General features: G+C 49.2%; 2 protein-coding genes across 8 annotated transcripts in view; both read left to right on the top strand.

Moving 5' to 3' along the window:
• Nucleotides 1-16,203, top strand: part of dixdc1b (DIX domain containing 1b) — a 29,772-nt gene extending 13,569 nt beyond the window's left edge. For 4 of the 6 annotated variants that reach the window (XM_041234894.1, XM_041234893.1, XM_041234892.1 and 1 more), the window contains 15 exons: nt 7,540-7,631; nt 8,310-8,569; nt 9,173-9,262; nt 9,365-9,418; nt 9,826-9,876; nt 10,324-10,428; nt 10,755-10,808; nt 10,987-11,079; nt 11,463-11,534; nt 11,833-11,916; nt 12,405-12,566; nt 13,651-13,720; nt 14,241-14,349; nt 14,679-14,787; nt 14,937-16,203. In XM_041234894.1, the coding sequence (XP_041090828.1) occupies nt 7,540-7,631; nt 8,310-8,569; nt 9,173-9,262; nt 9,365-9,418; nt 9,826-9,876; nt 10,324-10,428; nt 10,755-10,808; nt 10,987-11,079; nt 11,463-11,534; nt 11,833-11,916; nt 12,405-12,566; nt 13,651-13,720; nt 14,241-14,349; nt 14,679-14,787; nt 14,937-15,020 (1,489 nt within the window). In that variant the 3' untranslated portion in view covers nt 15,021-16,203. Of the gene's footprint in view, nt 1-4,156; nt 5,460-7,539; nt 7,632-8,309; nt 8,570-9,172; nt 9,263-9,364; nt 9,419-9,825; nt 9,877-10,323; nt 10,429-10,754; nt 10,809-10,986; nt 11,080-11,462; nt 11,535-11,832; nt 11,917-12,404; nt 12,567-13,650; nt 13,721-14,240; nt 14,350-14,678; nt 14,788-14,936 lie in introns of those variants that run through there. The other 2 variants (XM_041234897.1, XM_041234896.1) reach the window with 2 other exon arrangements.
• A 1,903-nt stretch (nt 16,204-18,106) lies between these two features.
• Nucleotides 18,107-25,795, top strand: dlat (dihydrolipoamide S-acetyltransferase (E2 component of pyruvate dehydrogenase complex)). 2 transcript variants are annotated; one of them, XM_041235020.1, is made up of 14 exons: nt 18,107-18,146; nt 19,533-19,634; nt 20,112-20,236; nt 20,561-20,705; nt 20,895-21,021; nt 21,300-21,484; nt 21,673-21,826; nt 22,137-22,204; nt 22,759-22,869; nt 23,480-23,587; nt 23,754-23,872; nt 24,517-24,679; nt 24,985-25,121; nt 25,546-25,794. In XM_041235020.1, exons 2-14 carry the CDS (start codon nt 19,560-19,562, stop codon nt 25,673-25,675), a joined length of 1,647 nt encoding a protein of 548 aa, XP_041090954.1. In that variant the 5' UTR covers nt 18,107-18,146; nt 19,533-19,559; the 3' UTR covers nt 25,676-25,794. The 2 variants fall into 2 exon arrangements, with proteins under 2 accessions (XP_041090954.1, XP_041090953.1); XM_041235019.1 differs by lacking the exon at nt 18,107-18,146 and adding an exon at nt 18,153-18,518 and having other exon boundaries at nt 25,546-25,795.
• Nucleotides 25,796-27,124: the final 1,329 nt, after the last annotated feature.

The raw sequence follows: 27,124 nt of genomic DNA, 5'->3' as shown, positions 1-27,124 counted from the left end.
GGGTCTCCCCTGGTAAAGGCACGGCCGCGTGGTGTGCAGGGGGAGTCACACAGTCAGGGGAGCGCAGGGGTCCCCGAGGGTCTCCCCTGGTAAAGGCACGGCCGCGTGGTGTGCAGGGGGAGTCACACAGTCAGGGGAGCGCAGGGGTCCCAGTGTCTCCCCTGGTAAAGGCACGGCCGCGTGGTGTGCAGGGGGAGTCACACAGTCAGGGGAGCGCAGGGGTCCCAGTGTCTCCCCTGGTAAAGGCACGGCCGCGTGGTGTGCAGGGGGGGGTCAGGGGAGCGCAGGGGTCCCAGTGTCTCTCCTGGTAAAGGTCAGGGGAGCGCAGGGGTCCCACAGTCAGAGCGCAGTCTCTCTCCTGGTAAAGGCACGGCCGCGTGGTGTGCAGGGGGAGTCACACAGTCAGGGGAGCGCAGGGGTCCCAGTGTCTCTCCTGGTAAAGGCACGGCCGCGTGGTGTGCAGGGGGAGTCACACAGTCAGGGGAGCGCAGGGGTCCCAGAGGGTCTCCCCTGGTAAAGGCACGGCCGCGTGGTGTGCAGGGGGAGTCACACAGTCAGGGGAGCGCAGGGGTCCCCGAGGGTCTCCCCTGGTAAAGGCACGGCCGCGTGGTGTGCAGGGGGGAGTCACACAGTCAGGGGAGCGCAGGGGTCCCAGTGTCTCTCCTGGTAAAGGCACGGCCGCGTGGTGTGCAGGGGGAGTCACACAGTCAGGGGAGCGCAGGGGTCCCAGTGTCTCTCCTGGTAAAGGCACGGCCGCGTGGTGTGCAGGGGGAGTCACACAGTCAGGGGAGCGCAGGGGTCCCCGAGGGTCTCCCCTGGTAAAGGCACGGCCGCGTGGTGTGCAGGGGGAGTCACACAGTCAGGGGAGCGCAGGGGTCCCCGAGGGTCTCTCCTGGTAAAGGCACGGCCGCGTGGTGTGCAGGGGGAGTCACACAGTCAGGGGAGCGCAGGGGTCCCAGTGTCTCTCCTGGTAAAGGCACGGCCGCGTGGTGTGCAGGGGGAGTCACACAGTCAGGGGGAGCGCAGGGGTCCCCGAGGGTCTCCCCTGGTAAAGGCACGGCCGCGTGGTGTGCAGGGGGAGTCACACAGTCAGGGGAGCGCAGGGGTCCCAGTGTCTCTCCTGGTAAAGGCACGGCCGCGTGGTGTGCAGGGGGAGTCACACAGTCAGGGGAGCGCAGGGGTCCCAGAGGGTCTCCCCTGGTAAAGGCACGGCCGCGTGGTGTGCAGGGGGAGTCACACAGTCAGGGGAGCGCAGGGGTCCCAGGGTCTCTCCTGGTAAAGGCACGGCCGCGTGGTGTGCAGGGGGAGTCACACAGTCAGGGGAGCGCAGGGGTCCCAGTGGGTCTCCCCTGGTAAAGGCACGGCCGCGTGGTGTGCAGGGGGAGTCACACAGTCAGGGGAGCGCAGGGGTCCCAGAGGGTCTCCCCTGGTAAAGGCACGGCCGCGTGGTGTGCAGGGGGAGTCACACAGTCAGGGGAGCGCAGGGGTCCCAGTGTCTCTCCTGGTAAAGGCACGGCCGCGTGGTGTGCAGGGGGAGTCACACAGTCAGGGGAGCGCAGGGGTCCCCGAGGGTCTCCCCTGGTAAAGGCACGGCCGCGTGGTGTGCAGGGGGAGTCACACAGTCAGGGGAGCGCAGGGGTCCCAGTGTCTCTCCTGGTAAAGGCACGGCCGCGTGGTGTGCAGGGGGAGTCACACAGTCAGGGGAGCGCAGGGGTCCCAGTGTCTCTCCTGGTAAAGGCACGGCCGCGTGGTGTGCAGGGGGAGTCACACAGTCAGGGGAGCGCAGGGGTCCCCGAGGGTCTCCCCTGGTAAAGGCACGGCCGCGTGGTGTGCAGGGGGGAGTCACACAGTCAGGGGAGCGCAGGGGTCCCAGAGGGTCTCCCCTGGTAAAGGCACGGCCGCGTGGTGTGCAGGGGGAGTCACACAGTCAGGGGAGCGCAGGGGTCCCAGAGTCTCTCCTGGTAAAGGCACGGCCGCGTGGTGTGCAGGGGGGAGTCACACAGTCAGGGGAGCGCAGGGGTCCCCAGGGTCTCCCCTGGTAAAGGCACGGCCGCGTGGTGTGCAGGGGGGAGTCACACAGTCAGGGGAGCGCAGGGGTCCCAGTGTCTCTCCTGGTAAAGGCACGGCCGCGTGGTGTGCAGGGGGAGTCACACAGTCAGGGGAGCGCAGGGGTCCCAGTGTCTCTCCTGGTAAAGGCACGGCCGCGTGGTGTGCAGGGGGAGTCACACAGTCAGGGGAGCGCAGGGGTCCCAGTGTCTCCCCTGGTAAAGGCACGGCCGCGTGGTGTGCAGGGGGGAGTCACACACAGTCAGGGGAGCGCAGGGGTCCCAGTGTCTCTCCTGGTAAAGGCACGGCCGCGTGGTGTGCAGGGGGAGTCACACAGTCAGGGGAGCGCAGGGGTCCCAGAGGGTCTCCCCTGGTAAAGGCACGGCCGCGTGGTGTGCAGGGGGAGTCACACAGTCAGGGGAGCGCAGGGGTCCCAGTGTCTCTCCTGGTAAAGGCACGGCCGCGTGGTGTGCAGGGGGAGTCACACAGTCAGGGGAGCGCAGGGGTCCCCGAGGGTCTCCCCTGGTAAAGGCACGGCCGCGTGGTGTGCAGGGGGAGTCACACAGTCAGGGGAGCGCAGGGGTCCCCGAGGGTCTCCCCTGGTAAAGGCACGGCCGCGTGGTGTGCAGGGGGAGTCACACAGTCAGGGGAGCGCAGGGGTCCCCGAGGGTCTCCCCTGGTAAAGGCACGGCCGCGTGGTGTGCAGGGGGAGTCACACAGTCAGGGGAGCGCAGGGGTCCCCGAGGGTCTCCCCTGGTAAAGGCACGGCCGCGTGGTGTGCAGGGGGAGTCACACAGTCAGGGGAGCGCAGGGGTCCCAGAGGGTCTCTCCTGGTAAAGGCACGGCCGCGTGGTGTGCAGGGGGAGTCACACAGTCAGGGGAGCGCAGGGGTCCCCGAGGGTCTCCCCTGGTAAAGGCACGGCCGCGTGGTGTGCAGGGGGAGTCACACAGTCAGGGGAGCGCAGGGGTCCCAGTGTCTCTCCTGGTAAAGGCACGGCCGCGTGGTGTGCAGGGGGAGTCACACAGTCAGGGGACAGTCAGGGGAAAGCACGCAGGGGTCACACAGTCAGTCTCTCCCCTGGTAAAGGCACGGCCGCGTGGTGTGCAGGGGGAGTCACACAGTCAGGGGAGCGCAGGGGTCCCCGAGGGTCTCCCCTGGTAAAGGCACGGCCGCGTGGTGTGCAGGGGGAGTCACACAGTCAGGGGAGCGCAGGGGTCCCAGGGTCTCCCCTGGTAAAGGCACGGCCGCGTGGTGTGCAGGGGGGAGTCACACAGTCAGGGGAGCGCAGGGGTCCCAGAGTCTCTCCCCTGGTAAAGGCACGGCCGCGTGGTGTGCAGGGGGAGTCACACAGTCAGGGGAGCGCAGGGGTCCCCGAGGGTCTCCCCTGGTAAAGGCACGGCCGCGTGGTGTGCAGGGGGAGTCACACAGTCAGGGGAGCGCAGGGGTCCCAGAGGGTCTCCCCTGGTAAAGGCACGGCCGCGTGGTGTGCAGGGGGGAGTCACACAGTCAGGGGAGCGCAGGGGTCCCCGAGGGTCTCCCCTGGTAAAGGCACGGCCGCGTGGTGTGCAGGGGGAGTCACACAGTCAGGGGAGCGCAGGGGTCCCAGTGTCTCTCCTGGTAAAGGCACGGCCGCGTGGTGTGCAGGGGGAGTCACACAGTCAGGGGAGCGCAGGGGTCCCCGAGGGTCTCCCCTGGTAAAGGCACGGCCGCGTGGTGTGCAGGGGGAGTCACACAGTCAGGGGAGCGCAGGGGTCCCAGTGTCTCTCCTGGTAAAGGCACGGCCGCGTGGTGTGCAGGGGGAGTCACACAGTCAGGGGAGCGCAGGGGTCCCAGTGTCTCTCCTGGTAAAGGCACGGCCGCGTGGTGTGCAGGGGCAGTCACACAGTCAGGGGAGCGCAGGGGTCCCAGTGTCTCTCCTGGTAAAGGCACGGCCGCGTGGTGTGCAGGGGGAGTCACACAGTCAGGGGAGCGCAGGGGTCCCAGTGTCTCTCCTGGTAAAGGCACGGCCGCGTGGTGTGCAGGGACAGTCACACAGTCAGGTTCCTGCTGACCAGGTGCCTGGTGTCATCAAGATGGCCTTAGCTCACTGTCATCTACTCTTGAGCTACGGGGGGCTATTAGCTAGAAAGTACCTGAATATTGAGCCTGAGCCTGACTGTAGAAATCTGTCACTCAGGGTAACAGTTATGTAGGACCTGCATGTTTTTCATACTGGTTAACACTGTCGTCCAAATGTGTTACTCGCTGCCAAGCTAGAAAGTCTAGTGGCACTGTAAAGGATTTTACATTGCTCTTTTAAAAAGAGCATTTTACCCCAACGCTGAACTATTGATATACTCCCAGAGAGGAGATGAGAAACCAGGAGAAATGTTTCCACTGCAGTTTCAGACTCATGGCTGTGAAGACGCTGGTATATTATTCTGAACACTCTGGAGTGCAATCCCTCATGCACGTTTGTAACAGCATTGCATTTTTCAAAGCCTATGGTAACGGGGACAATGCTGGGAGCTGAACAGCCATAGCGGTGTAGCACTGGCTGGGATGACAGACTGATTAAATTAAAATCATATAAACGGTCTTCACTGGGATCTGCCACAGTCATCCCCTGACCAGCTGAGTAATGCAGTCTAATTAGTGCGAGAAGACCCCTCCCCTCCCCCCCAGCTAAAATTCATCTCCCCTCGACCGTGAGAGAGGAGAGAGGGGAGGGGGTGATGTGTGTGGGCAGACCATGAACAGAGAGGAGAGAGGAGGATGCGTTAGCAGCAGAAACATTTACCGCAGGAAAGAAAGAGAGGAACAAAACAAAAACAGGATGTCTTTTACCCTGAACCACATCTTCCTGGCTTGAGGGATCATCGCTCTGTTTTCATTCTGCTGCATCCTGCGTCCTGCTGCCCGATCTGAAGCCTCCACTTCAGTTCCTCTGCAGCCCGGGAATGCTTTTTGGAGACGGGATGAATGCATCATTTTTCATGAGCAAGCTACATTAAGGACTGGAATACACACACACACGCACACACACACACGCACACGCACGCACGCACACACACACACACACACACACACACACAGAAAGCAGCACCGATATCGCTGATGCCAGCAGCTTGTTTTAGTTTTTTTTTGTGCTATCACAAGACCAGTCTTAAAGGGCAGTTGAACGATTGGGTAGTGGAGCTGCACACAGACTTGTTGTTTAAGGCAGCACTGCAGTTTGGAAGGGTCCGATCCAGTGATATGATGAGCAGTGGATGAGTATTGTTCTGCCTGCACTGGAACGGGCAGCATGGACTTCACTCTGTGTTAGAGGCATGGCCGAGGCACGGGCTGGTCCTGTATCGTGGGCACGAGAGAATCACGAGTTGGGAGGCTGAAAGATCAGGGACGTCATGGGAGCCAAGCAGGTCAAATGGTAAGATGCTGGCAGGCAGGCTACTGAAACAAGCAGCTGTGCCGTACAGCTACTGGATCAAACTTATTGCAACAGCGCTGAGCATTTTCAGGCATTGGCACATTCTTCCGTTGCTCAGCTCTGTCATCTCTGTTTGGATCGGCTTTGGGCATTTGTGTTTTCATACGAGCAGCAGTGAAAAATTCACATTAAAGTTTTATTAATATGCGTTATGGGCACAGATGACCCGGCAGTGCAATGTTTTAATTTAGTAATTGCAGGATTCTTTTTTTTTTTTTTTGGATGCACTTGAAATCCAGGTGGATGATGTAAATGCAGCGATGCTGTAGTTTATTAAAATGCACTTTGCATTCAATTGTGAGATTGCAAAGAGGAGCCTCCATACGTTATCAGCATGCATTTAACAAAGGGCTGGTACGAGTCCACTAGTTCAGTGATGTAACACAGTGTTATGAGCTGCGTGGCTCATGTGTCTTGAAGTGTGTTTGTTTGTAGGGTTAACCCAGGGCTTTCTTCCACTTGGCTTGGCATCAGCTTTAGTAAACTTTTCTAGGGATTAGCTGAAGCAGTCAGCTGAGTTCTTTTAGCCCTTCCCAGTACAGAATTCCTTCTCATTTTGTTTTAGCGGCTCACACAGGAGAGGGGAATAGCTTCTGGTGCATCGTGAAGTCGTTGTATTGATGTGACTCCATGAGGATTTCATTCTGCCGTTGTCAGCGCTGGCTATGAGAAAGGACAGAGTGAAGGACTCACAGGATTCAGTCTTGTAAGAGTTGGGGCTGTCTTTCAGCTGCATCACAAAGGTCTGTCTTACAATAGCGAAGCGAGCAGCGCCCTTCTGTTCAGACAGGGCACTGAGGGGAGGCTTGAGAAATCATTCAAGTGCACAGCGCTGTTTGTCCAGGCATCGGTAGCCATGAAACAAAAACAAGCCTTCGTGTAAGCTGGCATTTTGTTTTCGGTTGTGGTGGTTTTCTTTGTTTTTATCATGGACTCTGTGTTTTGGGGGAGTTCTTTAACTCCTTCCCACACATGCTTGGCCTAGCTCTGGAACAGGGTTTAAAGGCACACGGGTCACTGAGCCCCAGAGGCCTGGCTGTTGTCATGGAGATGACTTTCTTAGGAAGGCCTGTATCAGAAGTTTGTTATTTCCCTTTGCAGGGAAGCTGTAAAGGACAAAAAGGTATTATTCCCCCCAGCCAGCAGTGCCACCAGAACAGTCTGCGTGTTTCACTAACTGACAGGCAGGCTGTGTTGTGCTGCAGACAGGTTTTCTATTTCTGTGTATTTCACATGTTAACATAGCAGTTCTGGTGGGGTTTTCTCTAAAGGATATTGTTATAAAACAAGTGATCTTTCTCAACATTTAAAGTGTGATTTCGTTGCGTTTCCGATGCTAATGAATAATAATGCAGAACAGTTAGCGCTTTGTACCAGTAAGATCAATGCTTGATCTTTCATTCCATGCTTCCTGAGGTCTCAAGTCTTCTTGTTTTATGTAGCAGGTGAATCATTGTAATCTCTGTGGGCATTGCTAACTCTCACGTGATGTGAAGCTTCTGATTAGCCTAAAACTAATCACAGAGAAGCCACCCCATGTGAAACTGTGCTTTAAATCTGCCAGCCTGAAAACAAGCAAGCTGGGATTGCTGATGCATGAAAGTGTGTCCCTGTGTAGTGTCCCCACACGTCATGCTTTTACAGTGAGCTCTAACTCTGCTGTTTCTACACTTGAAAGCAGTGGTTGGGAGAGCTGATAACGCTGAGTTCCCCCACTGTAAGTTCTGAAGCAGTCTGTTTAAATTGCAATGCTGTTTGTGAGTTAGCCACTGGAAGCGGAGAGAATGTTCTGAAAGTGTTCTTCTGCCTTGGGGAGATTAAAAACACTGCGTTCACCACAAAGCCTTTTCTGCCACTCCGAATATTTTTCTTTTTCTGTCTCCCTCAGCAGCCTCTCTGACGAAACTAGATTTCAAAGAGGTGCTTGTTATTGTGGCATTATTAATTTATATTCCTGCTCTCTTTTCTCCTCTCTCTCTCTCTCTCCCACTCTCTCTCTCTCTCTCTCTCTCTCTCTTAGTCTCAGCTCACCCAGTCCAACACACTCTGCAAAAACATCCATCAGTAGCCAATCAGAAGAGAAGGAGGAGCTGCCGGTCTTCCAATCAGAAGGTACAGGAAGACACACAGCTAGCGTTCCCAGAGCATGCTGGGATGCGGTTATTTCACCTTGCATTGTCAGACTGAAGTGTGACCATCCTACAGCATGCGGCTGTATTGTTCAGCTGGGCTGCATGGAACAGTGTGTTCTAATCTCCCAGTTACTCTTCCTCCTGGCAGTGAGTGGAGACAGTGTGCTCATTCAGAGGGGAACAGTGCAGGACACTGTCAGAGTAAGAGCTGGGCCATTATTGCAGAAAATCTAACTGTCTGCTGGATCGGCAGACCGTGGCAAGACTAGAGACACAAGAAATCAGGCCCTTTCTTAACCCGTGAGATGATATTTCTGCAGTGTGAAGGATAGCACACAGTACAGTACACTGCAGTGTGAAGGATAGCACACAGTACAGTACACTGCAGTGTGAAGGATAGCACACAGTACAGTACACTGCAGTGAGTGCGTTAACAGATTCCTTGTGTTTTATTATAGATCTGTTGCACATGCACAGTGTAATAGACTGCATGTTACAAATGGCACAAGTGAACGCAGCTGGAATCGATGCATTGCTGTGTTCTGTATTCTCCACAATTCACTGTCCTCGGTTTTTGTAGGAGTAGTTCCTTGCAGCCATTGCAGATTGAGTGGTCGTTTCTTGCTAAAGAAGGCGTTGTTCTCTTCCCCTGTCTCAGAAGAGGGAGTTAAGTCTGCAGGATGCCCGGAGAAGCAGGCAGTGGGACGGGGGCTCTGTCTGGACCTCTCTGCAGGATGCCCGGAGAAGCAGGCAGGGGGACGGGGACTCTGTCTGGACCTCTCTGCAGGATGCCCGGAGAAGCAGGCAGGGGGGCAGGGGCTCTGTCTGGACCTCTCCTGGGAGGAGCAGCTTGTGGAACAGCAGGAGCAGCTGGAGAAGGAGATGGACGAGGCTCGGAAGATGGTCTCGAGCCTGCAGGTGAGAGCAATGCCTCCTCAGGGACAGACCGGGGCGGATTGAGATTCTCTACACAGCTCCACAACCTGCAATAGGTTACGGGAAATCAAAATGTTTTCTGCAATATTAAATTCAGTGAATTTCCATATATAAATTACTGGTGGTATAAATAGGATTGCTGATTGCAAGCTATGCGGTACATTGTTTATCTATTTTGACAATTTTCCAAGATTTGCAGTTGCAGTGTTTTGATTTCACATGCAGAACAAATGAAAACTAGAGAAGTGCCGGGGTGTTTGAATACATGCTATATATAAGAGGGAGCTCAATTCATTACGAAACTCAGCGCGGTTCAGCTCTGTTAACAGCAGCGTAATTCATTACGAAACTCGGCACGGTTCAGCGCAGTTAACAGCAGTGTCAGCTGACAGTGAACTTTTCTAAAACAGGGTTCTAGAAACAGGTTTTACAGCAAATAACGGTGATCAGAAGATGCAGAGAATAAAGAGAGAGTACAGCTTTAAGAACAGGGCGGTTTTGTGGCAGCCCTGGCGAGCCATCCTCTTTGTTGGATTTGAGCGTGGTCACGTGTGTGAGGGTTAGGATTTCATTCCCATCCTCCAGGCCCTGCTTCTGAACGGATCCCTACCTGAGGACGAGCAGGAGGCCTCCTTCACCCTCTCAGACAGTGGAGCAGCCCTGGACGAGCAGCTGGTAGGGTCCTCTTTCATAGAGCTGATTGATAGACAGTCCGGTGCACACATGTGCAGCTGCTCAGGGGACCTGTTCGCAGTGACGTCTTTATCCTCTCTGCAGATTATAATCCGCAGCAGGCTGGATCAGAGCATGGAGGAGTCCCAGGAACTCAAGGTGAGGAGAGCGGCTGCTTTCCACAGACTCGCACTGGCATCATTCAAACAGACGCGGAAAGCTGCTCCCGCAGTCAGGGTTCATGCTTGCTGCATTCTCCCATGGTTTACTTATGTATCTGAACACTCTGCTTCATCAGAAATCACACTTTTCAACAATTCAAATCAAATATGTCCTATTCAGGGGGGCTGGGTGATTTGTAAGTATAAAGGAAAAGAGTAGTTAATAATGAGGTTTAAAAAGGACAAAGACGGGTTGGCGGTAATATTTCAATTGCTTTTCAGTTTGTACAGCAGGCACTTCATTGTTAAAGGGAGGTTCTTGGAGGGAGGGGTTAGAGCTCCAGTATTGTGCCAGTGTTCTAGAAGGGGCGTGTCATTACATTCTATACCTGTGCTTCACTCTAGAAAGAGCTGCTGAAATACAAGCAGGAGACCAGGAACCTGCAGGGAGTCAAGGTAAGGAACGCTCTGACACCACACTCGTTGCGTCTCCGGTTTTCATTTGGTTAACATGAGCAGGAAAGATAAATCTGGCCTGATGTATTTGTAATGCATGGTTTTAAGTAAGCAAAAAACTCCTTTCAGCTCAGAGCCTGTAGCAATGTACACTAGGCAGCAGCCAACACATTTATCTGCTTGACTGTTAAGTTTGTGATTGAGAAATCCCTTATCCAAGTTTACCAGGGTAGTTTTGCACCCGTGGTTATACAATGCATTTACCAAACATGTCTACCCAGTTCCTTCATCAGTGCACACTAGGCACTAGCTGCAGTGTTTTCCTGCCTGACTTTGTTTCTTTGATTTGTGAATGAGTTATGAATGAGTAATATAAATGACTTGCCTGTGTCTGCTGAGGTGACTTCCAGAGCTCACAGTAGCCTTCTTCCTGTCCTCCCCCCGCAGGACGCTCTGCAGCAGAGAATGGCCCACCAGGAGAGCTTGGTTCTACAGCTGAGACAGGAGCTGCTGAGGGCAGGCATGGGCCGAGATGAACTGCACCAACACAACGTGAGTGTGTGAGGGGAGTCCTGACCCAGTCAACAAACAGAGACAGGGTGTGGAGGAGTGTGTGAGGGGAGTCCTGACCCAGTCAACAAACAGAGACAGGGTGTGGAGGAGTGTGTGAGGGGAGTCCTGACCCAGTCAACAAACAGAGACAGGGTGTGGAGGAGTGTGTGAGGGGAGTCCTGACCCAGTCAACAAACAGAGACAGGGTGTGGAGGAGTGTGTGAGGGGAGTCCTGACCCAGTCAACAAACAGAGACAGGCTGTCCTTCAGGGTTAATGCAGTGTTGATCTGTAGAGGCTGAGCTGTGATGTGTTTGATTGTGACAGGTTGACTTGCAGAGGAAAGTGGAGGAGAGGAACACACTTCTGGGGCAGTACAAGGTAAGCAGGCTGACTCCGATCATCCGCATTGAAAAGCTCTGTGTGTGAACGTACACTTTGCTGTTTGTGCGCTGCACCTTAAAATTGCTGGCAATATTTTTACAGCTGTGCCTGGTTCGCTACACCTGAGCACACAATAAAACGACTCTCTTGCTGCTCTCTCTGTCTCCAAATCCAGAAGGAGCTGGCTCAGAAGGATCGGCTACTGCAGCAACAGCAAAGCAAACTGGACGAGGCTCTGCGCAAACTGGGAGAGGCCACACATCACAAGGTACAGGACTGGGAGCTGGGGTCCTCACTGCAGCTTCAACACAGTGGAACCACAGGGGGTTAGACAGGCACTGAACAGCGATTCAAAACATCTCGTGTGTGAGTGCGCGTGTGTGAGTGCGCGTGTGTGTGTGCGCGTGTGTGTGTGTGTGTGTGTGTGTGTGTGTGTGTGTGTGTGTGTGTGTGTGTGTGTGTGTGTGTGTGTGTGTGTGTGTGTGTGTGTGTGTGTGTGTGTGTGTGTGTGTGTGTGTGTGTGTGTGTGTGTGTGTGTGTGTGTGTGTGTCAGTGTGTGTGTGTGTGTGTGTGTGTGTGTGTGTGTGTGTGTGTGTCAGTGTGTGTGTGTGTGTGTGTGTGTCTACACCGCTGACCAGCTGTGCTTCCCAGGTGGACCTGCAGAGGGAGGTAGAGCAGAAGGACAGCCTGATTAACGAGTTAATGACCAGAGAGCTTGACGAGGTACAGTTTTTACCGCTGTCTTTCTTTTAAACACACAACCAAAGATACGTGCATTTAGACATTGATGAAACATAAAGCTAAGATTACACACTGACAGATCTGTGTGTTTATATATATTCAGAGCAGTCGTGTTTTAACTGAGGAGCCCGTGCTTTGCTCAGGATGTTGAGCTCTCTCTGTCACACATTAGAAGGCGGATGCAGTTCAGTGCACGGACTCTTCCCATTCATTCATGCTCAGTGTTTGTGAGCTTGCCCTTGGCAATGCATGACTGTGCGTCTCTGTGTAATCTGCACAGCACTCCGGAGGTCTGGCCGGGTCTCAGAACAATGGTTACCCCCAGGCTGTGGGGAAAGGAGCCCCGTCTTCATCGCACAGAGGGGTAGGTGCAGCACCGTGCTGGGTATGAGGGGGTACTGCAGGGGGCAGGCTTGGGGTGGTTAAGTGACTCTATGCAGCCTTATTGTCTGAATGTTTTAATTGCTGTTTCTGCATTTGTATTCAGGCCTGATCTCATAGATAAATCATTTGCCAACAAAATGAAACTGCCAAATGTCAAAGTCCTTTACAGCAGGAATCCAAAGCGAAAGCATTAGTCTGCATGCCTTGTATACACATGTCTATACAACTCTTGCTTAGATCAAGCACACTTTGACTGTGCAAATCTGCATAGTTTATGATGACGGTTCACAGAGTTGTAAAGCATTTTAAAAACATGGCAAACCAGAGTAAACCAGCGCCACAGTATAACCGTGAATGAAAAAGACATGGGAAAAGTGCAGAAATACTGTGCCCGCATCCCGTGCTGTATTGAGGAGTGTTGCACTGTGAAGCAGCTCAGGTGTATCCTGTGCTGTCCTGTGGTTTCAGGCTGACGACCTGCAGTTGGTTCGGGACGCCCTGCGCAGTCTGAGGAACAGCTTCAGTGGACACGATCCCCAGCACCACACCATAGACACCCTGGAGCAGGGCATCGGCAGCCTGGTGGAGAGACTGAGGATGGGGGAGCCACACAGGAGGCACGACAGGAGGGTAACCCACCACGCTGCTTACCATCGGCCAGCTCCACCCGATCCATGATCTCAGGAAGAGAGCTTTATACTGCAGCCATCATTCTGCTAGACCGCCCATAACTAGAAAACACTCAGCTGTGCTGAATTTAGAAATGCTACAAGAAACACAATAAATTCAATGACACACCTTTCCTGCTGAAGAACCACAAATACCCACGCATCATTTAACACTCAGGGTTAGTGAAGGAGCTTCAAACACACAGAATTATACAGGATTAGTGAAGGAGCTTCAAACACGCAGAATTATACAGGATTAGTGAAGGAGCTTCAAACACGCAGAATTATACAGGATTAGTGAAGGAGCTTCAAACACGCAGAATTATACAGGATTAGTGAAGGAGCTTCAAACACGCAGAATTATACAGGATTAGTGAAGGAGCTTCAAACACGCAGAATTATACAGGATTAGTGAAGGAGCTTCAAACACGCAGAATTATACAGGATTAGTGAAGGAGCTTCAAACACGCAGAATTATACAGGATTAGTGAAGGAGCTTCAAACACGCAGAATTATACAGGATTAGTGAAGGAGCTTCAAACACGCAGAATTATACAGGATTAGCGAAGGAGCTTCAAACACGCAGAATTATACAGGATTAGCGAAGGAGCTTCAAACACGCAGAATTATACAGGATTAGCGAAGGAGCTTCAAACACGCAGAATTATACAGGATTAGCGAAGGAGCTTCAAACACGCAGAATTATACAGGATTAGCGAAGGAGCTTCAAACACGCAGAATTATACAGGATTAGCGAAGGAGCTTCAAACACGCAGAATTATACAGGATTAGTGAAGGAGCTTCAAACACACAGAATTGTACAGGATTAGTGAAGGAGCTTCAAACACGCAGAATTATACAGGGTTAGTGAAGAAGCTTCAAACACGCAGAATTGTACAGGGTTAGTGAAGGAGCTTCAAACACGCAGAATTGTACAGGTACAGACTGCACTGTGTAAATAACTATCCTTAGCCAGTTGGCAATCGTTTGTATTGTGAATGTTAATAATCAAAACCTTGACTCTGACGACTCTTTTGTCTCCACAGCCTGGAGGAAAGTCTCCTGGTCACAGAACTGCTGCTCACACAGAGCGGGACTCCTGGCCACACAGCTCCAGTAAGTACTTCTAGGTGAACCCCCTGGATATCACTGCTGTCAATGCCACATTTACAAAGGATTCTTAAAGGGCAGAAGAGTGTTTACGAGCGAGAGGAGGCCGTTCGGCTCATCCGTGCTCGTCCGGTTCCTCGTAGCTGATTGATCTCAAAGGATCATTGAGATGAACATGTTTTCAGACTCTATTGCTTGTGCTGTGGCCCTGCAGTGTATTGTCTGCACTGTGTATTATCGAATCCTCTGTGTGTGATTACTGTGGCTGTTGAAGCTGGTGCCTGTCGGTTCAGTTTCTTTATCTGGTTTTAAAGTATGAGGAATGTATGGAGCCGGCAGCACCTGTCCTGTTGCTCCTTGCACACCGCACGTGTAAGCGAGCTTCCTTCACTGCAATGTGTGAAAGCATTTTAAAAGGATTTTCAGGATAGCGGATGGTAAATGGCAGTGGGCTTTGTTGTAGTCGGTCTGCTTACTGCTCCTTGTTCCAGTGGCTTGATGGGTGCTGTTCTCTTGTGCTCTTCAGAAATGCTTCACTCTCACAGCAGCCCGGCTCTCAGCAGCTCTGCGTCCACCAAAGTGCTGTATTTCACAGACCGCTCCCTCACTCCCTTCATGGTCAGTATCCCAAAGAGGTAAGTCATAGTCCTCTCCTATCGAGTGCAACTGGCCTTCTGCAGTTTATTACATGATACAAGACCTTTCACTGGGATGCCTAAAGCTGCTCTCCTGATAAACAGGACACAGTGCAGTCTGGGTGAACAAGCTTCAGCGAGAGCACACTGACAGCAGTGCAGAAGCAGTGCCGCTCCCCAGACTGTCGTGCACAGCGAAGATTGGACGATGCATTGAGAGAGACAAAGGGCTACTGTAATACATGTGGCTTGTATGAAAGTCTTGGTTATGAACGCTCAAGGTTAGTACCAGGCTGGATTTTAATGCTGGCTTTCATTACTTCTTGCAGGCTGGGAGATGTCACTCTGAGAGACTTCAAGGCAGCAGTGGACCGTGAAGGAAACTATAGGTATCATTTCAAAGCTCTGGACCCGGAGTTTGGCACAGTGAAAGAAGAGGTAAGCTTTTCATGCCAGCAGGAGCTCTCTAGTTTTCTATTCCCAGTCATGGTGCGAGATATATGATTTATTTCTTCATCGGAAACCCCTGACGAGAGTGAAGTGTTGCAGTGTCTCTCTGATCCCGGGATTTTGGTTTTGTCCTCCAGGTTTTCCACGATGAAGACGTCATACCGGGCTGGGAAGGGAAGATCGTGGCTTGGGTGGAGGAGGACCATGGGGACAGCAGATAGAGGCAGGCAGGCAGGCAGGCAGGCAGGCAGACTCCTCTCACCTACCCCCTCAGGAATGCAGTTTGTATTGTACAGTTTATATTTAGAGGTTTTAAAATTCCTGGGCGTATTGAAATTGATAATTGTATTTTTACAGATTTTTCACCCAGACATGAAAATAACCATAAAAAAGACTGTACTTGAAGAGACGGCATCTTTGAGAGCTTTACTGAGGCCAAAGGGGTTCTATAAAAAGCAGTTTCAAAAAGTCACCAAGATATGATGACTACAACTAAATAGGGTGTATACAGTCTGAAGAAGAGGATTACAATAACCATATCCATGAGGAAGAAAGCAGAGATTGATATGGAAAAGGAATAATAATAGTAATAATAATAATAATAATAATAATATTAATAGTTGTGGGACCAGTTATTTCCAGTTTCTGATGTCTTTTAAGGACTCCAGTGTTTTATAGCTACTCCAATGAAGTTTATCCTGTATGCGTCCCATTGCATAGCAGCTCGATCCATTCCAGGTTCCTAACTGAATGTTTAAAAATCCATCTTTCTAAAAGTCCACCTCACAATGAAGGCCGCTCTTTCTACAGTTTTGCTCCTATTGAGAGTAAAGGAAAGTCATTATGAAGGGCCCCCCTGTGTTCAGTATCTCTAGCACTGCACTTGAAATCCTGGCATTCATGTCAATTCACAGCATGCTAGACCAATAGGAGGGGTGACCTGTGACAATGTTAACAAGGCTAATAAGAGGTATGAAGATGGATGTTAAAGCATTGGTTAGCTATCCTTCAATCGATTGTTTTAGTTTACCTTAAAATGACAAACTGCTATGAAAAGGGACTCTTACTGTGCCCAGGGTGCTGTCGATTGATATGGGACCTGATCACAGCGATGCTGTATTTTTCTATTGCCTTCAGTGAAGGATTACTCTGCCAGACTATGCTGAGAGGTGATTGCTGACAGCTACAAAGGCCAGGTGTCTGAATGACTTTCTCTGGATATGAATTTTGTAACCAATATAACTCTTTGTAAATATCTGACTGTTTTTCCACTGTATGTTGTAAATGTATTATTATTATTTGAATAGAGGTATAATATGTGAGCTGAAGAAGGTTGAGTGATGAATTGATGATAGTTTGGAATGTTCTGAAGGGGCGAATGATGAATTGATGATAGTTTGGAATGTTCTGAAGGGGATGATAGTTTGGAATGTTCTGAAGGGGTGAATGATGAATTGATGATAGTTTGGAATGTTCTGAAGGGGCGAATGATGAATTGATGATAGTTTGGAATGTTCTGAAGGGGTGAATGATGAATTGATGATAGTTTGGAACGTTCTGAAGGGGTGAATGATGAATTGATGATAGTTTGGAATGTTCTGAAGGGGTGAATGATGAATTGATGATAGTTTGGAATGTTCTGAAGGGGTGAATGATGAATTGATGATAGTTTGGAATGTTCTGAAGGGGCGAATGATGAATTGATGATAGTTTGGAATGTTCTGAAGGGGCGAATGATGAATTGATGATAGTTTGGAATGTTCTGAAGGGGCGAATGATGAATTGATGATAGTTTGGAATGTTCTGAAGGGGCGAATGATGAATTGATGATAGTTTGGAATGTTCTGAAGGGGCGAATGATGAATTGATGATAGTTTGGAATGTTCTGAAGGGGCGAATGATGAATTGATGATAGTTTGGAATGTTCTGAAGGGGTGAATGATGAATTGATGATAGTTTGGAATGTCCTGAAGGGGTGAATGATGAATTGATGATAGTTTGGAATGTCCTGAAAGAATAAGTATTCATAACTAAGAGAATGTAACTTCTAAAGGACCCGACAATGCTCTAAAAAATTCATCTGTGGCTTATCCAGTTGGGATCTACATTGAATTGAATGTAATACTTTATTAAACTCAGCATAATTAATTCATTTTTATTTTGTTATTAGAGCTTTCCCTCTGGACCAATTTGTTTAATCAAAACCCAGTTTACATTTTGTATTTGTTTTGTAAAACAATTGTATTTACTAAAGGTTTTGATATATATATATACTGTTTGCCGTTACAGATTCCACACTGCAACCCAGCTTCATCTGTTACAGGAGTGTGGTTTTCTTTTGGTAAATTGTGCTACCAGTGTTTGCCTCCAGGTGCAGACTGTATTAATGGAAAGCTACACTCCTGATGGGAAACAGCATGCGTGTCTCTTAGCTTGTATTTTTGACACTTTATAAGGATCAATTTGATTTGAAGGAAATGTGCTTTTTAAAGAATGATGTATAAGCCAAAGGCACACACCTCTACAAACCCTCGGGATGTTACCACAATAAATTCAGCACCTGCTCAAAGTGACGGCTCGTTTCTCTTGATTGTTTTTGGGGTGCTTTTGTTGAATGTTTTACCCCATTCCCCCAGACCCCACTGCCCCAGACTCCTATCCCCTATCTGAGAATCCCTGAACAGATCATCTGCTCTTAAAATGTATTCAAGCGACTGAAATGAGCAAGCTTGGACACTGGACCACACTGGCAAGCGTGGGTGCAGTCACACACCATTTATATGAGTCTATACGGTACTTTTCAATTCATTTGTATCCATCTGAGTGAGTCCAGGACTGGCCAGCATGTATCTGAGTGAGTGTGTTTGTGGAGTGTGTTTCTGAGGGACAATATCAGTGCAAATCCAGCAAGAGAACCCTCCTACAGCTCCTTTGTCACGTTGAGCAGGCCCAGCTTTGTTTGTCAGAAGTCAGCTTGTTGCTGTCAAGTTTCTTGTTCTTGTGTTGTGAATGTTTTGAGTCACTCGTTTGATTTGACTCTCAACTTGTTGGCCTCTTTGGAAGTAAAAAGAATTAAAAAAAAGAATTAATGAAATGACTGAGCATTAAAGCGAGTATTTAAAAAAACAACAACGTATCCTTATCATAATATAGTGAGTATAGTTATAAAGTATAGTTCTAGTTCTCATGACAACCAGTTCAGTGGGAGGGAGGGGGGTTGGTCTCTACGGTTATGATGATACAGCCGAGTTTTACGACACTGTAGGGAGTAATGGGAGGAGCTTTGGAGGGCGAGTTAGAAGGAGAGCCGTAAAGCGGTCGGGACGGGGAGGTCATTAGAGAGAGAGGTAATCTATTTAAACCGGGGGGCGTCGTGCACAACACAAGCACAGAAACGCGCTGAAAGCACAAACATAGCCCGAGATAGTCCTCCTGCAGCCTGCCCCGGGGTTGTCGTTTAACGAGAAGAAATCGCAATGCTTCGCTGGGCGGTGCGGCTGCGGCAGTCTGCGCGCTGGGCTCCCCGGCCCTTCCCCGGCTCGGCCCCGGGCTCGGGCTCGGGGTCCTGTCGGCTCCGGCGCTACCATTCCGGGGGGGCTAGTCGGGTCCGGTCCGTCTGCAGTTCCGCAGGGCTCTGCGGCAAAGCTGCCTTCGTGCAGGGCAACAAGGCCGCCACTTACCAGGGGAGGAGATGGTACAGCCTGCCGCCCCACCAGAAAGTAAGTGTGCTTCTGAACGAACAAACAAACAAACAAATCAGTTATTGTTGTCAATTAACTGTGAGTACAACGCTCACAATGAGATTTTATATTGAGGCGTTTTTGAAATGCGGTGTTTAATACGACGCAGTTGTATGCTTCAGTTTAGCAGGTATGTGTTTGGTATGACGGTCTACATCCACGTTGCTTAATATAGATGTAAAACGAGAGCTGTGGAAGGCATTGAACCGTTCGTGCTGCAAATACAGTGTCGTGTGTGTGTTTGCTTTGTGTCAGTATAAACTCAATGTATATACCTGCTCTAACGGAATATTTCAAGTTAACTATAACAGTTTTATAAGTAACTTGAACTGCAACTGTCCTAGAGCTGAAAACAAGTAGAAAGGTCTGTTTAAGCAAATTATCAGTTCAGTTAAGGGTCTAGTTAAGTAATTGAGAGCTCGGTTGGCATGAACCAGCAGGGGGTCCCCAGGACCGAGTCTGAGAAGCCCTGCTTTAGCTGAAGGGGTTTGGAGTGTGCAGCTCTCAGGTGACCACGTGTTATCTGTTTGCACTTGCAGGTCCTGGGTCACTGCAGGGCAGTCGAAGCGTCTTGCTGGCTCAATACTTTGTTTGTTGATATGATGACAACAGGCTTATAACAGTGTGTGGGCAGTTTACATTGGCAGACTGTGATTGGATAAGAGTCTGTGATTGGTTGATTGTGATTGGATGGGATTCTGATTCCATTTCACAGCTGTTGCTCATAGATTAGAGGGTTGCATCCCCAGTGCCATGCTGTTAAACATGTTTTTATGCACAGTCTGCTGTGATCCCTGTTAGAGCAGGTCAGTGCTGAAACGAGCGATCTATATCGGGTGCACTGTCCACACTGCGTCTGTGTCTTCATTTGAAAACGAAGAGCCTCGACTCTTATGGGCACTGAAGCGATAAGCCCTGCAACACGTTCGTCCAAGAGATCCCACCAAGTTTTAAACGCGCTGAATTTAGGGTTTTTATTTGTGTGTCTTTTAGGTATTGCTCCCGTCACTGTCCCCCACCATGCAGATGGGCACCATCGCTCGCTGGGAGAAGAAAGAAGGAGATAAGATCAACGAGGGAGATCTGCTAGCAGAGGTACAGGCACGGGTGCACACAATTAAAATAACACTCTGCAGGCCAGACCCTGCTGCAAAACATTGCTTGTGTTACTGTTTTATCAGAAAGGAAGAAGAGAAATAAAACCAATTCTAAAATAAGAAACTGGGTGAGTTTTTAGCATCTGGTAAAATCATACTAATACTGATTTGCAGTTAACAGCTTTGAGGATCAATACCTTTGTCATTGGTCACAAACAGCTTGGGCTCGTTTTTTTAATACATGCGATTGAGGATGTCTCGGCTGAGCCCAGCTCAGCGCTGTAAACCTGTATACAATTCCAGGAAAGATATCTGTGCTCCGAGTAGCAGAGCAGTTAACTAAACCAATCCTAACATTTAGGAGCCTGTTGGAGATGTGTTTCAGGACTAGCATTGTTTAACATGTTGCGCTGTGTGAAGTTACTTAGTTGTGGAAGAGTGAAGAGGCTAACCATGGGGTTCCCGATGCTTGCAGGTGGAGACGGACAAGGCCACTGTGGGCTTTGAGCTGATGGAGGACTGCTACCTGGCCAAGATCCTGGTAGCCGAGGGAACCAGGGATGTGCCAGTCGGAGGTGTTATATGTATAACTGTAGAACAGTAAGTGTTTGGAGAGAGTGCCCCCCTTCCCCGGGGACAACGGCAGCAGGACTGCCTGGGTTACAGGGTGTCGGGTTTGAGATCTGCACTGCTTTAGAAGCACTGTTAGTGACAGAGCACCATGGAAACGTGCAGTCTATTGTTAAAGGCATCTGGGATGACTTGTTCATATAATAATGTTCTGAAACTGGTTGATATCTTCATGTGGGTTGTCTGGAAATGTGTACTTGTGTTATTGTTAGGAAACATGGTTATTATGAAATGCTTTTGATGAGGGTGATAAAATAGTCAATGTCCTGACCTGCTGATTTGACCTCTCTCTAGACCTGAGTTTGTTGCTGCATTTAAAGATTACACTCAGCAAGATGCTGCAGCCTCTGCCCCGCCCCCTGCCAGTGCAGCAGCCCAGCCCCCTGCTGTAGCCACGCCCCCCCAGGCCCCGGGCAGCTCCTACCCGCCTCACATGAAGGTAAGAGGAGCCGCTGCGCCCAGAAACACAGCTACGGAGCAGAACCCCATTTTCTGAGCGGTGATCGTTTTCACTGCTGCACTGACTCCACGGGAGTCCCGTCATAACGCTGCGTTTTATTTAAATGCCTGGAACTCGGGCTAGTGTTTGCAGTGTTGAAGCTCGTTCACGTGTGTGTTTCTGTGCCAGGTCTTGTTGCCTGCCCTGTCCCCTACCATGACCATGGGCACGGTGCAGAGATGGGAGAAGAAGCTGGGAGAGAAGCTGAGCGAAGGGGATCTGCTGGCTGAGATTGAGACAGACAAAGCTACGATAGGTAAGCTGAGCGCGTCTCACAGGGAGCGAGAAAGGGGCATGTCGCTGGCTCAGCTTTCTATTCAAAAAGCACAGAGGAGCTGAACCCTGTTCCTATCCATTCAGTTTCACAGAATTAGACCCGTTCAAGAAGATAGCAGACTAACGAAGCAGGCTAGTCACTACAGATTATATACTAATTACTGCACAGTTTGTAATTGAAGCCCTGAAGAGATGTCTCTGCTTCAGGAATAGGTAACTTGTTGTTTGTAATTGTTTTGATTGTTTCTTTGTTTTTAGGTTTTGAGGTTCAAGAAGAAGGATACCTGGCTAAGATCATGGTTTCAGAAGGAACGAGAGATGTGCCTCTGGGGACCCCCCTGTGTATTATAGTCGAGAAGGAGTCTGATATCCAAGCTTTTGCTGATTATGTGGAGACTGGAGTGGCAGAAATGACAACCCCGCCTCCTCCTCCCCCGAGCCCGGTAAGAAGTGCTTTAGAGGAGGTGCTCTCCCTGCCGCCTTCTAATGTCCTCTCACGTGTCGGCCACACTGATAGTATATAGCTGTCTTCGTAACCGTGTCTCTGTCCTCTCGCTAATCAGCCACACTGATAATATATAGCTGTCTTCATATCCATGTCTCTCTGTCCTCTCTCGTAACCTTGTTTCAGGTGGCTGCAGTCGCCCCCTCTCCCCAGCTCTCCACCCCTCCCTCCACACAGAGCCAGTCTGCCGTCGCTGCTGCAAAGAAGGGCCGGGTGTTCGCCAGCCCCCTGGCAAAGAAACTGGCAGCTGAGAAAGGCATTGACGTGGCTCAGGTTACAGGTGAGTCGGTGTGGAATTTACAGAAATCAATCCCATTACAGCCACAGATGTGTCACAATTCGTGTGCATTTCTCCTGTGTGCTGTACAAGAGGCACCTGCACAGCGTACTGCAGTGCCTTGTATAAACATCTAGCAGAAGGATGAGTCGCTACTGAAACAGTACACACTTGCAGGGGTTTCATATTATGGATATTTGATTGGCGGGGCATTTGAAGGTTCTGTCTTGAACTGCTTGGTTTTGTTGAACATGTGCATGAAAGTGTCAGAGTTCAGTTGTGTTTATATGAATTATTTTTTTTGTTTCAAAAGGTACTGGTCCAGATGGAAGAGTGACAAGGAAGGATATAGAGACCTTTGTGTCTCCAAAGACAGCACCTGTAAGTAAGAAAGGAAACGCAATTGTAACTTTACCAGTCGGGTGTATCCTCAATTCAACAGTGCATGCACGCAGGGTGACGTTATATTGATCTCTTCAATGAAATATCGATATACAATATTCTAATATTCTGCCATGTAGATAGAGCTACGATCAGAGGGAAATATATTTTAGTGCTGCACAAACCTGTTATTCAGATGGAGTGGGCTACAGAAGTTGGTCTTAATGGGGCTAATTTACCATTCGAAACGAGTGAAGAAACAGCTGCTTGAGTTTGTGATGCTTTCTGCTTGTCTTGTTCTCAGTGGAGAAGAGCACTCCACACAAACCCAAGCAGCTGTTCTTCACTCGTTTCACTCTGAATGTTAAATGAACCCGATCCACAATGACCATTGCCTCCGGAGAGCTTGATCCGAGGAATCAGATGGGTGTGTGCAGCTCCAGTGTGTATGTGGATAGGGTCTGGCTGCAGCCAGTGGGTTTGGTGATGCAGTGGTTTACAGTGATGTCTGTGGGTGGCATTGCCAGCAGTACTGACCTGCTTGTTTTTGTCAGGCCCCCTCAGTGACTGCGGCCCCCCCTCCTGCAGCAGCCCCCTCTACAGCAGCCACGGCAGCAGTGCCCACCGGCACCTTCACTGACGTGCCCATCAGCAACATCCGCAGGGTAAGGCAGCGTGGGACTGACTGGCACGCTTTCATCACTGAGCTGAACGTGGGTAAACCACGGAGCAGCGTCGGCAAGGCATCGTTCCGCGCTTCTATAGAAAACAATCATCTACGCAGAGTACGGGACCTTACCCAGCCTGATAATCAAATCATTGTAGTCCAGGAATTGTCAGCTACTGGTTTCCGGCAGTGTCATTTTCACACCAGATACAAGTCAAGGAAAGGGTCATATTGATTTCACAGTTTACTGCATTTCACTTTCAGCGCTGTACAAAAGGTGCGTCTTCCTTATTTTTGGATCGGTAGTGTTGGTCCATCTAACAGCTCTGTGCTGTTCTGTTTAATATAGAGAGTCCCGTCGCGCAGTCTAATGTAACCTGCTTCCCGTGGTACAGCTGGTATGCTTGTGGAGTATAAAGAAGCACGCTTTGAGTGTAATGATGGGGGGGTCTCGGTGGGATATTGAGCGGTTTCTCTGTACCCTGCAGGTTATACCTGTTCCCGTGGTACAGCTGGTATGCTTGTGGAGTATAAAGAAGCACGCTTTCAGAGTGTAATGATGGGGGGGGTCTCAGTGGGATATTGAGCGGTTTCTCTGTACCCTGCAGGTTATTGCCCAGCGCCTGGTGCAGTCCAAACAGACCATCCCTCATTATTACCTGTCTATCGATGTGAACATGGACCAGGTGCTGGAGCTGAGGAAAGAGCTCAATGAGGTAAGAGCTGCAGAAAGCAGAGCGCTTCAAATCCAAGGCTTTGACTGGAAGACTTGTTGTTTTTTATTGCTGTACAGTGGCTGGATCTAAATGAGCTTTCATGTGAATTTACACAGATCCCCACTGTACTGCCTCACCAGCCCTGCCCTGTCCCAATCTATTTCAGGAAGTGAAGTCTGACCACATCAAGCTGTCTGTGAATGACTTTATCATCAAAGCCTCGGCTCTGTCTTGCTTGAAGGTGCCTGAAGCGAACTCCTCTTGGCTGGACACAGTAATCAGACAGTGAGTGGATTCAAGCTGCAGCAGCTGCCTGCACTCCTAGCTCTACTCTCACCAGATTCTTTCCATGAAAGCACAATCTCATGTAAATGGAAGTGTGTTTGAACACAAGACCATTCTAAATAAATTCAAACCTGTTTTAAGGCTCAGCTCTAATCTAGATGAATAGTACTGTGTTTTAGGTAGTTTAGTAGTGTCTTGCATGGATACAGATTCACACAGAAGTTAAATATGGGCATCCCCACGTTAGGACTGATTGCTCTGCAGAGTTTTCCTGCACTATGCAAGCTGCTGTTTTGAGTCTGAATTGCAGGTCTTCAGGATTGAATGGCTCGGTCTGTAAAGCTGGTGACTTTGACCAGCATGATCATCACACGATGATAACCACAGCTTAGAAAACATTGATTTGGCTAGTGAAACGGGAGGGAAGAAACAGCTGCTTGGATTTGTGACGATCGCTGCTTTTCTTAGATGCTGTGGGCAAACTGCAGTCCACACCAACCCAAGCAGCTGTTTCTTCAATGAGTGGTAAACTAGCCCGATCCACACCAGTGTGACCCGCACCCCGTCTGTGTGGAGCGCTCAGTCCGAATGTTGAGCTGGTTTGCGCTGCTCTGATGTCATAGCGTTTGTCTTGTGCTTTGCAGAAACCACGTCGTTGACGTTAGCGTCGCAGTGAGCACTCCTAATGGCCTCATCACTCCCATTGTGTTCAACGCTCACATCAAGGGACTGGCCGGCATCAGCAAAGATGTGACCTCGCTGGCTGACAAGGCGCGACAGGGCAAACTACAGCCTCACGAATTCCAGGTAAAGCCACAGAAACTGCTTTGGAGCACGTCGCGGTCCGGGAGTATGTGTCTGGAATCTGAGATCAGTCCAGCTGTACCATCTTGAGCAATTACTTTCAGCGTCCGCTTCCATAGAACCGTGTTTTTGTATTAATTTCAGTTTGTAAAGCAGAGTCGTTCTGAATTAGATAACCATGAAGTCTGAGGAGGAAGTGTCTTTACCCAGACGTTTATAAGAAAGTGCTAAAGGAAATGGAGTAAAATCAAAGAGGAGTTTGTAAATGCGTTCATGCATGATAATTAATGCCTTTTGTTTTGGTTCAGGGTGGCACTTTCACAATCTCCAACCTGGGCATGTTTGGGATCAAGAACTTCTCTGCCATCATCAACCCCCCGCAGGCCTGCATTCTTGCTGTGGGAGGCTCAGAGAAGAGGCTTCTGCCAGCTGACAACGAGAGAGGGTAGGCTGAAGATGTGCTGGTACAGGAGCCTGCTGTGCAACTTGTTTTTGGCCTGTAGTCCATGGAAAAGTCTATCTGCTGATGGAGTACCGCAGGAAGTGATCAAGCAGACAGACATCAGTCTGAAGGCACTAGCCAAAAAGTTTGTCTGCCTGACTTGGGTTCTTCCAGGTTGTGCCTGTACATTGTGCAAAGGGTTTTCTGAAGTTGTAACAGAGCTTGAATATGTGTCACTAGTGCTGTAGCAGGAGTGTGACTGTTACCTAAGAAGTATGTTTTCAATTCAATGTGTATGATGCCTGCAAAAACTGGAACTTTAAAATCCTGCCTATACACCTTGCTGGGTCATTTAGGGTGAGATTTTGGTGTTGATTGTGGCACACAGCAGCAGATCTAACCTCTTCTCTTCCCTATTTTGCTGCAGGTTTGATGTTGCCAGTATGATGTCAGTCACCCTGAGCTGTGATCACCGTGTTGTGGACGGGGCTGTGGGTGCGCAGTGGCTTGCAGAGTTCAGGAAGTTCCTTGAAAAACCAACAACCATGTTGCTGTAAAGCCAGTGTAAACCCAGCCAGCCATGGGAGTCAACCACCTAGGAGTCAAGTGTTTTCATATATATGTATGTTACATACGTATGTGTGTGTGTGTGTGTGTGTGTGTGTGTGTGTGTGTGTGTGTGTGTGTGTGTGTATATATATATATATATATATATATATATATATATATATATATATATATATATATATATATATATATATATATATATATATATATATATATATATATATATATATATATATATATATATATATATATATATATATATATACACACACACACACACACACACACACACGCAGCTCTTCAGAAGTCACTTGACCGGTTCATGGGAATGCCAGGGGAACAAAACTAAAGGCAGGCAGCAGCAATAGATGATCTGCAAAGGCTGGCATGTTCGATGCTTATGGGCTCTCTGTTTGACCAAGCTCTTGTGGCTGCACACAGGGTTGTACGGACGAATCGAAGGGGAATCTTGTGTAGTTTTATTTTTTGTGTATTCTGCACTGTCAGTGCTTGTGATATTTAAACTTTTTTTTTTTTTTTTTTTGGGGGGGGGGTAAAAAAATAAATGCTGGAAGAAAACAACTAGTTTCACTGCTTTTAAACTCATTTAAAAACCCTCCGTGTTCTTCATCCAGTTCTATTAAAGGTGCAAAAATGTGGAAAGAAAAAAAAGCATTCAAGCTGCCTTGGACAGATTGAAAGTAACTCTTGTGAGTTTTGCTTTGGAAAGCATGCAAAGCCCTCTGCTGTGATACAGTAGCCATGCCCTCTCGGCTTGCTTGTGAAACTGGAGAAGTCTGACTCTGTTTATTCTAATCTTTTTCACTTGTAATGTGCCACCTGAAGGCCAATATCTATAATGAAACTACATGCAAAAAAAATAAGTCTAAATTAGTTCCGTGTGTGATAATGGAATTGCAAAACCTCTTCAGAAGCAAAAACTGAAAATGTACAAATTAGGCTTTTGTAGCACAGATGTGTGTTTAGCACATTCCACATGGAATGGTTGTGTGTTTCTTGTGTGTAATTTAGGTTTCCCTTTGTGAGTTAAGGCAGCTGAGAGGTTTTGATTGCGTCTTGCTGTTGCAAATGCAAAGATTGTTGCCAAATAAAGCATCGACCACAAACGTGGCATCAGAGTGGAGAATTCTGCCTTTCAGCACATCAAAATGCTGAAGACGCTTTTCGCTTTGACGCTGGTGGAAGGGCCCGTTCAGCAACTTCCTTCGTGTCGTTAGTCTGGTAACAAAAAAAGAACTAATAGTACTGTTGCCATCTTGCTGTGTAACCCTTAATGTAAATACTGAGCAATGCAGTGCTGAACTGCAGGCTTTTCTGTGTCATACAGTATAGGTGTACAATATTAATTATTGCTTTCCTCCTGAGCGGTGTGTGATTAACTTGTAGGTTTGGAACAATGCACTTTAAGTATACAATAG

The sequence above is a fragment of the Polyodon spathula genome, chromosome 36, assembly GCF_017654505.1.
Source record: "Polyodon spathula isolate WHYD16114869_AA chromosome 36, ASM1765450v1, whole genome shotgun sequence".
Lineage (NCBI taxonomy): Eukaryota > Metazoa > Chordata > Actinopteri > Acipenseriformes > Polyodontidae > Polyodon > Polyodon spathula.
This window is presented reverse-complemented; position numbering and strand designations above follow the sequence as displayed.